Source organism: Vulpes vulpes, chromosome 4, assembly GCF_048418805.1.
Source record: "Vulpes vulpes isolate BD-2025 chromosome 4, VulVul3, whole genome shotgun sequence".
In the NCBI taxonomy this organism is placed as follows: Eukaryota; Metazoa; Chordata; class Mammalia; order Carnivora; family Canidae; genus Vulpes; species Vulpes vulpes.
In genome coordinates this window covers 120,534,303-120,545,369 of record NC_132783.1, presented here as the reverse complement: position 1 = coordinate 120,545,369, position 11,067 = coordinate 120,534,303, and the positions used below count along the sequence as shown (strand labels likewise).

The 11,067-nt window shown below is 49.0% G+C and overlaps 1 protein-coding gene across 3 annotated transcripts; it reads left to right on the top strand.

Moving 5' to 3' along the window:
- Nucleotides 1-3,419: 3,419 nt before the first annotated feature.
- Nucleotides 3,420-8,959, top strand: FST (follistatin). Of its 3 annotated transcripts, none has more exons than XM_026017016.2 (6): nt 3,420-3,671; nt 5,687-5,878; nt 6,324-6,542; nt 6,886-7,110; nt 7,780-8,010; nt 8,741-8,959. In XM_026017016.2, the coding sequence occupies exons 1-6, from the start codon at nt 3,587-3,589 to the stop codon at nt 8,821-8,823; spliced, it is 1,035 nt and encodes a 344-aa protein (XP_025872801.1). In that variant the 5' UTR covers nt 3,420-3,586; the 3' UTR covers nt 8,824-8,959. The 3 variants fall into 3 exon arrangements, with proteins under 3 accessions (XP_025872801.1, XP_025872802.1, XP_025872803.1); XM_026017017.2 differs by having other exon boundaries at nt 3,441-3,671; nt 7,783-8,010; XM_026017018.2 differs by lacking the exon at nt 8,741-8,959 and adding an exon at nt 8,476-8,610 and having other exon boundaries at nt 3,441-3,671.
- The last annotated feature ends 2,108 nt before the right edge of the window (nt 8,960-11,067 follow it).

Genomic DNA, 11,067 nt, shown 5'->3' with positions numbered 1-11,067 from the left:
GCCACCCTCTCTAGGGCGAGAAGTAATCCTGTATGGGTCTGCCCCTGGTACTGGGGCACTCCTATGAGAGGTGGCATTTTTTTTTTTTTTTTTTTTTTTTTTACAAGGAGAGCTACTGCGTCTGCTTTGGCCAACCTAGACAATTACATGATGCCAAAGCAATTAGTCAATGCAGTTGATTTAGTCAAATGATCAGTCTGAGTATTTGGCATTATGTAGACAAAAAATCAAATAGAAACAGAATTTTTACTTTTTACCCACCATACAGAATTGTGTAGACACACCTTGGATTAAGTTAGTTTAGAAAGTGTTTATGACACCAGTTATCTCTCTATATTAACTACTCAGATAAACCAAATATTTTTGATAAAAATTTTGAATATTTATTAACCCAGCAAAACTGACTCTATTGTTTTTATTTATCCACATAGATTCTCCCCCCAAAAGTCACTGTATCTATCTGTATGCTCTTTTTATGTCAACATACTGTACATATGCACATGTAATGGAACAAGCTAAATCTAATAATACATGCAAGTTACATCACTACTTTCATTGGTATATGTTATAAAATATGAAGAATTTATGATCTTTAAAATCATATTCCCAGAAGTACTGGGAAAATAAACCACGGATTAAAACGTGACCCTACTTTCCTCTAAGCAAGATGACTTCATATATGACCAAGCATGAGTAAAATTTAAGTGTTTTGTATGGTCCTAGGGTGAAAACTCTAATTATAATCACATTTTCCAAGTTTTGAGGGACTACAGTGGATTCAGGACCAATAAGTGTCCTTAAACAGGGACAAATATAAATTCATAGGATTATGTGTGGGTCTTAAAATGCGTTAATGGCTATTTGGTAGCACTGCCATAAGATCCAGCCATCTACCATCTAAAATGTTTTACCTATTCAGAATATCTAATTTATTTTCCAGTCCTAGATACATGGTTTGACAAACCCAGCTAACACAAAACTGTGTCTCTTTGCTGCTATTAAAAGACAAGTTTTTTACACACATAAGTCAAATAACAATAACTGTTAGCTTTCCCCTTTCTTTTGACTGTTCTCCTTGGGGGGAAAAGAAGACCTGAAAGGGAGAAAACATACTTTCCCTCCAGCACTTTACTATATAAGCACCCTGTCCACCTCCCTGAATAAAGAAGAAATAAATTCAACTTTGGAACTCTGCCATTGAGTGGCGGCTCCTGCAAAGGGGACAGTTTGCTATTAATTGTTAATGTCGTCTGCCATTAGAGGGCACTAAACAACCCTACATTAATGCTGCGTTGGAGGGAAGAGAGAAAGGAAGACGGGAAAAGAAAGAGGGGAGGGAGAAGGGGGGAGAGTTTGAGCAGACTCGGGGTAGGGGAGGGAAACAGAAAAGGGAAAGGGTGGGCAGACGAGAGGGAGAGAGAGAAGAGGGAAGAGAGAGGAGAGAGAGAGAAGATAAATCTGAAAAAAAAACTAAGGAGGACGTGGAGCCCCCAGAGCCGTCTGAAGTCACCAACAAGCCAGCCCTCCACCCCCGGGCCGCCGGCACCCCTCCTCTCCCGTCCTCAGGACGGTAATTATAAAGCGAAAAGCAGCGGCGAGGTCACCCGTTTTTACCAGCCTGCTGCACCGAATGCGCGCGGTGCAGGTGCGGCGGCCGCGGGGCTTTGTGATTCATGCCCACTTTCAAAGGGGGGCTTGGGCCCGTCTGAGAGGCACCCAAACAACTGTCTTCTAATATTAGCACGGCTGTATTTCGGGATCTATTATAGTCTGTCCAGACAGATCCCATTGTAATGGGATCTTTTATTAAAAGATTAGCACTATCTCCTGCAGTTGGTGGAAAAAAATCTGTTATCACTGAGTTATTTGCAGTTGTGGAGGGGGGGGGGGGCTGCTGGAAGGTGGGGGGGGAGGGCGAGAGGAGGACTGGGGGGGTGGCGGTCTGGCACGGGGGGAGGCTTGAGGGAGGGCGAAGAGGGGCGGATTTGAAATCCGTAGAGCAAATCCCAGTGACCTGCGAATGTCCAAGAATTTTGTCTGCATACTTCGCTGTCTGTTGTCCTTCGGGCTCCAGAAGCGAAAAGAATGGCAATGTAAAAGGCAGCTTTGGAATAAACAATATAGCATTTTCCGTGAAGTAATCGTTTTATATAAAAGGAAATATCGCCTCCTCGGTTTCATTCAGCGGTGCCAAAAATGTTATAAATGAGAGACCCGCCAACTTTCAGCGAAGAATGCCAGGCACTGTGCTTAATAAACTGAGGCTACAGAAGTTCATTATCGATGTTGCAATCTTTTTTATTCCGCGAACCGAGAAAGAGAGAGAAAAGAGGGAGAAAGAGAAGACAGAGCCGAGAAGGAGACTGGGAGAGACAGACAGAGGCACACAGGACAGAAACTGGGGAGTCTCCGCGCCGGGGAGGGTGGGGGTGGGGGTGGGGGTGGGGGTGGGGGTGCAGACCGCCTACGTCGGCGCCCCCGCTCGGGGCTCCGACTCCAGACGCCGCGAAGTGAAAGGGGAGAAAAGAAAGGGAGAGGGCGAGACTGTGCCGGGGGGGGGGGGGGGGGGGGGCCGGGCCTGGGGTGCTCAACATTTTTTTTTTCTTTTGCTCCGGACTCGTCGAGACCCAGGGCCGCGTCTCGGCCCCTCCCAGCCGAGGTGGAAGGCGCCCGGGCCGGGGGTGGCCGCAGAGTCGGGCCAGCCCCGACCCAGACACAAAACCCCGCGGGGCGCGCGCCCGGGCCGCGGGGGCCTAAGAGCGTGCGCTGCGCCCCGACTGCGCCCCCGCTGCGCCCCCGCTGCGCCCCGCCGGCCGGGGGCCCCGCGCTCCGCCCCGACCCGACCGCGAGCAGGCGGCGGTCTCAGCGGCCCCGGGCTCTCGGGGCGTTTGCAAAGTCCTCCCGGAGCGGCGGAGCGGAGACCAACTCCCGGGCTCCCCCTGCGCCGCCCGCCGCCCCCAGCGCCCCGGCGCGCCCCCCTCCCGCTCGCTCACACTCGCTCACACTCACACTCACGCACGCACACACCCGCCGCCCCGGGCGCGCCGGCGTCGCTGCGAGCGGCGGCTGCAGGACTTGAAGTGGGTGTTCTCCCCCGCTCCCCACCCCCCGCCCCTGCGCCTTCCCCCTCCCTCTCCCTCTCCCTCCTACGCAAATAAGAACTCGGCGATTCCCCTCCTGCCGCTTTGATTTCGGGCACCTCCGACAGATAATTGGGAAGGGTTTCCAGAAGGTGGGAAATGTCACCTGATTCACACTGAACTTTTAAAAGCTCCCCGCCCCCAAGGAGCCGCGCACACCCCAGCTCGCGGCCGCCCTCCCGCTGCCCCACACACTGGGAGACCGCCCACCGCAAACCGCGGAGACCCCCGTCTAGATTTAAAGCGCGGCTGCGCCCGGCTTCTGACGTCCATTGAATCGCGCGGGCGGCCGGCGGCGAGCGCGGGGCTGCGCCGGGATCGCTGCGCCTCCGCCGCTCGCCTCTGCGACGCGCGCCGCTCGCCGGAGCCACCCGCCGCCGCGCCCCGCCGCGCCCGCTGCCCGCGCCGCCGCGCTCCTCGCCCCGCGCCCCGCGCCTGCCCGCAGGATGGTCGGTCCCCGGCACCCGCCCGGCGGGCTCTGCCTCCTGCTGCTGCTGCTGTGCCAGCTCATGGAGGACCGCAGCGCCCAGGGTAAGCGAGGGGGGATGCGCCGCGAGGGGAGGCTCGGCTGCGGCCGGGGCTGCGTACTTTTCTGTCGGGGGCGCCGGGGCTGCTCTCCGCACCGCAGCTCTCGGGAGCTGTTGGACCAACTTAGCGACTCCGGGATGGAGCGGAGCGCGAGGGCTGGAGGCGGTGACACTTTGGGACCGCCAGCCGAGTTCGGAGCGCGGTTATCCTTTAAAAGGAAAAGGGAGTAAGCCCGAGCCTCGCTCAGTAGTTAGGGTCAGATGCTCCAAGTTCTGGGCATAATGAGTTGAGATGTTATCTCCCCGGCGTTGGCTCTGGAGAAGGGGACAAGCATCAGTAGCCTGGAGGTTTCAGTGGGTCCATTGCCATGGACCCCTCTTCCCCTCCTACATCTTTCGGATACTTTCAAAAATGACCGGGGGATGGCGGCGGCGGGGGGGGGGTGGGGGAGATCCTGAAATGTCTTTGGTGGCCGGGGGGGACGTGGTTTCAGCAACTTTGCCCAAACTTGGAGATGTGGATGCTGAAAATTTTAGAGGGAAGAGTAGCTTTCTGCCTAGTGGATGCTTCTTCCAACCCCCCAACCACCCCCCTCCAAACCCCGCAAAAAAAAAAAAAAAAAAAAAAAGATTTTTTTTTTTCCCCCTGGAGTGTTTTGAGTAGTTTACATTTTTTTTTTCCTCTGTGCCTCATTCCTCCGACTAACTTTAGGTAGAAGAGCGAGGAGCTCACAACTTCTCTAAATCCTGAGATGCATAAAGAGCAAATGACTAAAGTTTGGTCTCTTCTTTGTAAATTAGGTGTATTCCAATTAGTCTTTTGGCACGATTTTTTTAAATAATAATTAATACTAGTAATAATAATACTGGCAGCTTGCCGGCCAATTATCGTGCAGATTATATAGATGATTCATAAGAAGTCTTCCTGACCAAAATCCGAACGTGGAAAGGGGGAGGAAGGAGGGAAAATGAACTTGCAAAGGTTTCTCGGTAGGTAGGAGATAGGTGTACGTGGAAGAGCAGGAAGCCTCCCCCTTTGCCTCCCCCCCCCCCGCCCCCAGCCCCCCTACACTGTGCTCGAGGCCGACCTGGAGCCTTCCTGGCCCTGGCGTTAGCGTCCTGAGCGCGTTGTAAACTGTCCCCCGGGGCACTGCCCCCTCGCCGCCGGCACCGCGCGGCTGAGTTGCCCGCCTTTCGGGGCGAGGCGCTGCCTGGGTGCCGCGGACGTGGGCGCCGGCGAAAGCAGCCCTCGGAGATTTCGAAAGCTCGCGGTGGCCGCGGGCGTCCTCCGGGTCTGGCGGATTGCAAAACGGGCCGGCGGGCGGGCTGCGCCCCGAGGCCGCGCGGGGCAGCTCCGGGCAGGGCCCGCTGGCTCTTTTTTTTTTTTTTTTTTGCTTTCATTTTTCCCAAGTGCCTCTTTTTTTTTTTTTTTTTTTTTGCTTTTTCCTTGATGTGTTCCTGTTGTGCGTGTCGGTGTGGGTCTCTCCTCGTTCTTTCTCCTCCTCTCTCAAGTTCTCCTACTTTCTTAACCCCTGTCACAAATAATACCCGTGCCGCCTACGTGAAACCGACATGTAAAAACATCCGTCGCATCCTGTTTTTGTCAGGTTCTTTAATCTGCTCTTCGAGTCGCTGCAGGTTATGAAATGGGACGAATAAAAGTAAACAGTCTAGTAAAAGTCAATGCAAGCTGCACGTGTTGTGTCTGGGTCACTGGTAACTGACATTGATAGGGGCTGGGGCGCTCTGGCTCCTGGCTCGCGCCCCGCTTCCCCCTCACCCACCTCCCACCTCTGCAGCCGCCTCCCCCCCCCCCCCCTTTCCCCACCTCTTCACTCCCTTCGATTTATTTTCTGCTTTTCTCTGCCGTCTCTCTCTACTCCTCCACAGTCACTCCCTCCCCATCCCCGCTGGGTCTCCTTCCCTCCCCAGCCCGCCGCCTCCCTCCTCTCACTCCCCGCCACCCCCCACCCACCCCCGCCTCTCGCTCACCCACCTCCCACCCCTGTCTCCTCGCAGCTGGGAATTGCTGGCTCCGCCAAGCAAAGAACGGCCGCTGCCAGGTCCTATATAAAACAGAACTGAGCAAGGAAGAGTGCTGCAGCACCGGCCGCCTGAGCACCTCGTGGACCGAGGAGGATGTAAATGACAACACGCTCTTCAAGTGGATGATTTTCAACGGGGGCGCCCCCAACTGCATCCCCTGCAAAGGTAGGACTCTGCCTCCCCAGTGTGCAGGCCCTCAGTAGAGGGCGTCTTATCCTCACCTTCCCCATTGCCCTGCTGGGGTTTGGGCCCCGCCGAGCTCTGTCCCTGGGTTCCCTCTATCTTGTTCCCCCACCCTAACCCCCCATCCCCAGCCCTGGTTAGCCTTTCGGGTTGAATCTCACCTGTTTACACATCTTCCGGCTAAACACAGTTGCCAAAGTTTCCTGGACTTAGTAGCCAAGTATGGTGCTGAATCCCACTCGATGGCAGATTTCGGGTATAGGGTGCAGACCACGGCCCCCACCCCCTCCTCAACTTCTAGGAGAGAACCGGCCCCCTCTGGTGCGAACTCCTGGCCACCCGGCTGTACAAGGTCTCCACCACCCTCCTGGCTGACCTGCAGACTGCCTGGCCCAGGTTTTGATCCATGCCCCTTTCCACCTCGTAGAGACCTGCGAAAACGTGGACTGTGGCCCCGGGAAAAAATGCCGAATGAACAAGAAGAACAAACCCCGCTGTGTCTGTGCCCCAGACTGTTCCAACATCACCTGGAAGGGCCCAGTCTGCGGGCTGGACGGGAAAACCTACCGTAACGAATGTGCGCTCCTCAAGGCCAGATGTAAAGAGCAGCCGGAGCTGGAAGTCCAGTACCAGGGCAAATGTAAAAGTAGGTCCTACCTGGCTCCCCTCCTCCCGCTTTCTGCTGGAGGTGGACCTTCTGGAAGACCCCTGGGGGATGGTACAGCCCCACTATAAGAGCCTAATAATTACGATGATAATGATGCAAAATAAAGTAGTCCTTTATATATATACATTCTGAAGGCTTCTTCAGAACACTGAGGGGGTCAACCTAGAGTCATAGATTTTTCTCTTGAAAACCACAAGGTTCCCAAACTGCTTTTTGAAAAGCTGGGTCCTTCCCTTTTCGGATTTCCTTGGCAATACCAAATGCTCATTGCCTAAGGGCCAGGAAGTGCCTGTTTTTGACACGGTTTCCCTCTTTATTTCAGAGACCTGTCGGGATGTGTTCTGTCCAGGCAGTTCCACATGTGTGGTGGACCAGACTAATAATGCCTACTGTGTGACGTGTAACCGGATGTGCCCAGAACCCACCTCCTCTGAACAGTATCTCTGTGGGAATGACGGAGTGACTTACCCCAGTGCCTGTCACCTGAGAAAGGCCACCTGCCTATTGGGCAGATCGATTGGATTAGCCTATGAGGGAAAGTGTATCAGTAGGTATTCTGGATTAAGGAAGGAAAAATGGAAACAGGATCAGAAAGGCTAGGTGTAGTGTTAAAACTGCGGAGTTAATCAGTAAATAAACCCCAAGCCTCTCCTAATGCATCGTTTACCCAAAGGGAGACCTACATACTGTCCAGTTTGGGGAAACTGTTGTAAACACGGCATTCCTCAAGGAAACCGTTATCTTCCAGAAGCATTGGCATATATGTTGAAATGCCAGCAAGAAACAGGAAACAATTTTCTGTCTTAGGAAACTTAGAACTCACTCGATTTTACACATATTTTAGGTGCTAGACTTGCTGGAAGCAAGAAATAATTGCTTAACAGCTCCTAAAATCTGTTACCAGATTCTAATAACTGATGGAATGCTTTAGCTTTCAAAAGATTCCACTTGTGGGAAATAATCAAATACATATTTAACTCAAGGATCCTGTGATAATCCGTTCCCCCAAAATACTATTTTCATGCACCAATAGGATATGCAGGAAACGTGTGTGTTTGAGTTTCGATTTTATTATCAAGCATTTTTGCATGATATCTCCACTATCCTATTAGTGAGTAATAAATTGTGTATTTGTATTTATTGATGGGACTAAGGAAAGGGAGATACGGGGAAAAGGGGAAATCAATTTACTTATCACAGGCATATTATATCCTAGAAGCAAAGTCCTGTGAAGATATCCAGTGCACCGGTGGAAAAAAGTGTTTGTGGGATTTCAAGGTTGGCAGAGGCCGGTGTTCCCTCTGTGATGAGCTGTGCCCTGAGAGTAAGTCTGAGGAGCCCGTCTGTGCCAGTGACAATGCCACGTATGCCAGCGAGTGTGCCATGAAGGAAGCTGCTTGCTCCTCAGGTGTGCTGCTGGAAGTAAAGCACTCCGGATCTTGCAACTGTAAGTGCAATTTTAACCTTGCTGCAATTTGAGGCTTCCCCAGGCAAGCCCTAGGGAATGGAGACATGAAAAGCACGAAAACCTTCCAATATAAGCCCATTTCTCCTTAAATTAGGTAACTGCTAAATTTCACCAGCAATTCAGTGGTCCACAGAAAAACTCCCTGGAATGTTTCCTGACTTTAGGACTTGTCCAAGGATCATCAACGGGCTTGCCTCTAAAAACCCACTCCTAGTCATTTGCCCCTAATTATTTTGCTTTAGTTATGTGCTTTGCCGTTTGCTTTATTAACACTTGAATCTAAACTAACTGCTTCAGAAGTTTTGTTTTTTTTTTCTTTTTCAAAGACAGCTTTATATTATCACACATGGGCTGCTGCTTTTCGCAGTTGCCTCTACTAACTCTGAATTAAGGACCCAAAGCAGTTATACCTAGAACACAAGAGCGCTTTTTATCTAATTTCAGGAATCTGCCCGTAAAACCTGAGCCATTGATTCTTCAGAACTTTCTGCAGTTTTTGACTTCATAGATTATGTTTAAAACAAAAAAATTTTTTTAAACTTATTGCATAACAGCAGATGCCAAAAACAAAGCATCTCACTGCAAGTCACATAAAAATGCAACGCTGTAATATGGCTGTATCAGAGGGCTTTGAAAACATACACTGAGCTGCTTCTGCGCTGTTGTTGTCCGTATTTAAACAACAGCTCCCCTGTATTCCCCCATCTAGCCATTTCGGAAGATACCGAGGAAGAAGAGGAAGATGAAGACCAGGACTACAGCTTTCCTATATCTTCCATTCTAGAGTGGTAAACCCTCCACCAATGTTCAGTGTTGACATAGCCTTTGGCAAAAAAAAAAAAAAAAAGGAAAAAGAAAAAGAAAGAAAGAAAAAAGAAAAAAAAATATATTGTCCATACTTGTAAATAAGTGTACGCTTATTTATTTGGGGGGGAAACTATACATAAAGGACTTTTGTCCTAGAGCTCTCTCCCAGGCCACCTTGTTACTCATTGGACACGGAGAGGCAGTCATTGTGAGGTCTACTGGATGAGGCCCATAGTTGAGACTTGTAGACATTTATTTATACTGTGTCATGTTTTATAATTTATACATAAAATGTCTGGTTGACTGTACACCTTGTTTTTGAAGAAATTTATTCGTGAAAGGAAGAGCAGTTGTTATTTATTGTGAGGTCTCTTGCTTGTAAAGTAAAAGCTTTTTTTTTTTCCTTGTAAACCATTTAAGTCCATTCCTTACTATTTGCTCACTCATCTGTCTCCCTCCCATCTCACCGTCGTTAGACTCTTTTTCCACTTTAACAAACTTGCATGTCAGTTTCTGTCATGTTTATTTATTGGATTCTCTGCTGCCTGTTCTGTACATACATGATCCCTCGGGTTTTGTTTACAAGGAATCTTGACTGACCAAAAGGCGTTATAACTGACTCAAATAGAAGGTACAGGGGATACACCTTTGAGGAAACTCCTAGTCCAGTTCTCTTGTGATTTGTGAGAGACAGGGTGATAGTAATGTTAGAATTCTCATAATGTACTTTTGAGATGTTACAAATCCAAAGAAATTGAGTGATGTGGGTATCTGGAGGCTGACGGAAGGGAATGCTATACATTCAACCTATTGTTAGGTGTTTCCTTTAAGCTAGTCTGCTGTACCTCTTAAATTAGTTCTTTTTCAAACAATGTGTCACTAAAAGTTATATCAAAGCTTTATCAGTTCAAGTTTCTTGCTTTTCATAATACTTTTTTCTGATGCAATTTTATATTTTCAAACATGGCAAGTTAAATATAAATTCATTTAAATATATAGTTTTGTACTTTTCTACCATGTAAATGTGCAATGTATATAAAAGTTATAATGTGTATTTGTAAATAAATGATGAGTGAAAAAATAAAAAAATTTTAAAAAGCCAATGGTCTCAATTGTTGGTGATGTGAAAGAAGCTGTTTGGGCTTTCAAGTTAAAGTGTATGTGATACATTTGCTGAAAAGTAGAGTGAGCCAGGACAATAGCAACTCGAAAGTAAACTACAAATCACTTCAGTGGAGTCTGAAAAATATAGGGATGTAAGGTCCAGCAACCCGTTTGCAGGAGCGACTGCATACCTACAAACACCATCATCTTAGCTGTCCTTTTGTAAGCTCATCTCCAGAGCCAGGAGAACCCTTTATCTTCCTTCATCTAAATAAAATGGATCTTAGATCTCTAAAAAACAAAGCACATCATAAGGAGAAGTGAAAATAGACTAGTACTTGACAAGCACATTCTAGAAATCGGAATATCAACTACAGAAATAGGCATTACAGGGTTGGAATTCTAAGGACTTGGGGTGAGGATGGGGCAGAGGTGGATTGCCACAGTGACCTCCACGGTTTATCGGGATTATGTAATGACACTCGAGAATGTGTGTCAATATTTTGCGGGTTACATTAAGACAGCCAAGTCCCACTACTTGAGCCTAAGTCTGACATTGGGGGGACACCAGTTGGTGGTCCCTGCAATACATAGTAATATGTAACTAGATGATACGAATTTTCAATTTATTGAGTGCTAATTCATTGCCTAAGTGTATTAAAAATATCAAAGGAATGCAAGAGGCAAAGAAGTGAGGTCTGGGCCTGTGGGACGGAAGAGCAAAAAACAGTCAATATTGCCAACATTGCTCAACCAATAGATACAATCTTTTTTTCAAAAACCATGACCTAAGATCTTTGTAAAATTTTGTCCCTTTTCTGAAAACCCTCTTTACTCTTAACTATTAAAAATGATTTTAGGGGACTCTTGGCTCCCAACTGTGGCCACCAAATTTGGTGAAGGCAGAGGGGCCTCTTGGGTAGGCAGTTTAAATCATGATTGGGAACCTGTAGGGTTTGTTAGCCTTCACCCCCAGCTTCCCAGAGAAAGGTGAAAGGGAGTTGCAGAAGACAAACAGGCTGCCATCAACCCTGGGGAGGACAAGGGTCATAACTTCTCCAGTGCCCAGAAGCTACTGGCCTGCCACTAGGGATGGGCTCTTGGGAAAGGAAAGAGCCAGCAGAT

Coding starts and splice junctions, on each gene's coding strand:
- FST (XM_026017016.2), top strand. CDS start 3,587: ATGGTCGGTCCCCGGCACCCGCCCGGCGGGCTCTGCCTCCTGCTGCTG. Junction 3,672..5,686: donor GGAGGACCGCAGCGCCCAGG/GTAAGCGAGGGG, acceptor GTCTCCTCGCAG/CTGGGAATTGCTGGCTCCGC. Junction 8,011..8,740: donor GCACTCCGGATCTTGCAACT/GTAAGTGCAATT, acceptor TCCCCCATCTAG/CCATTTCGGAAGATACCGAG.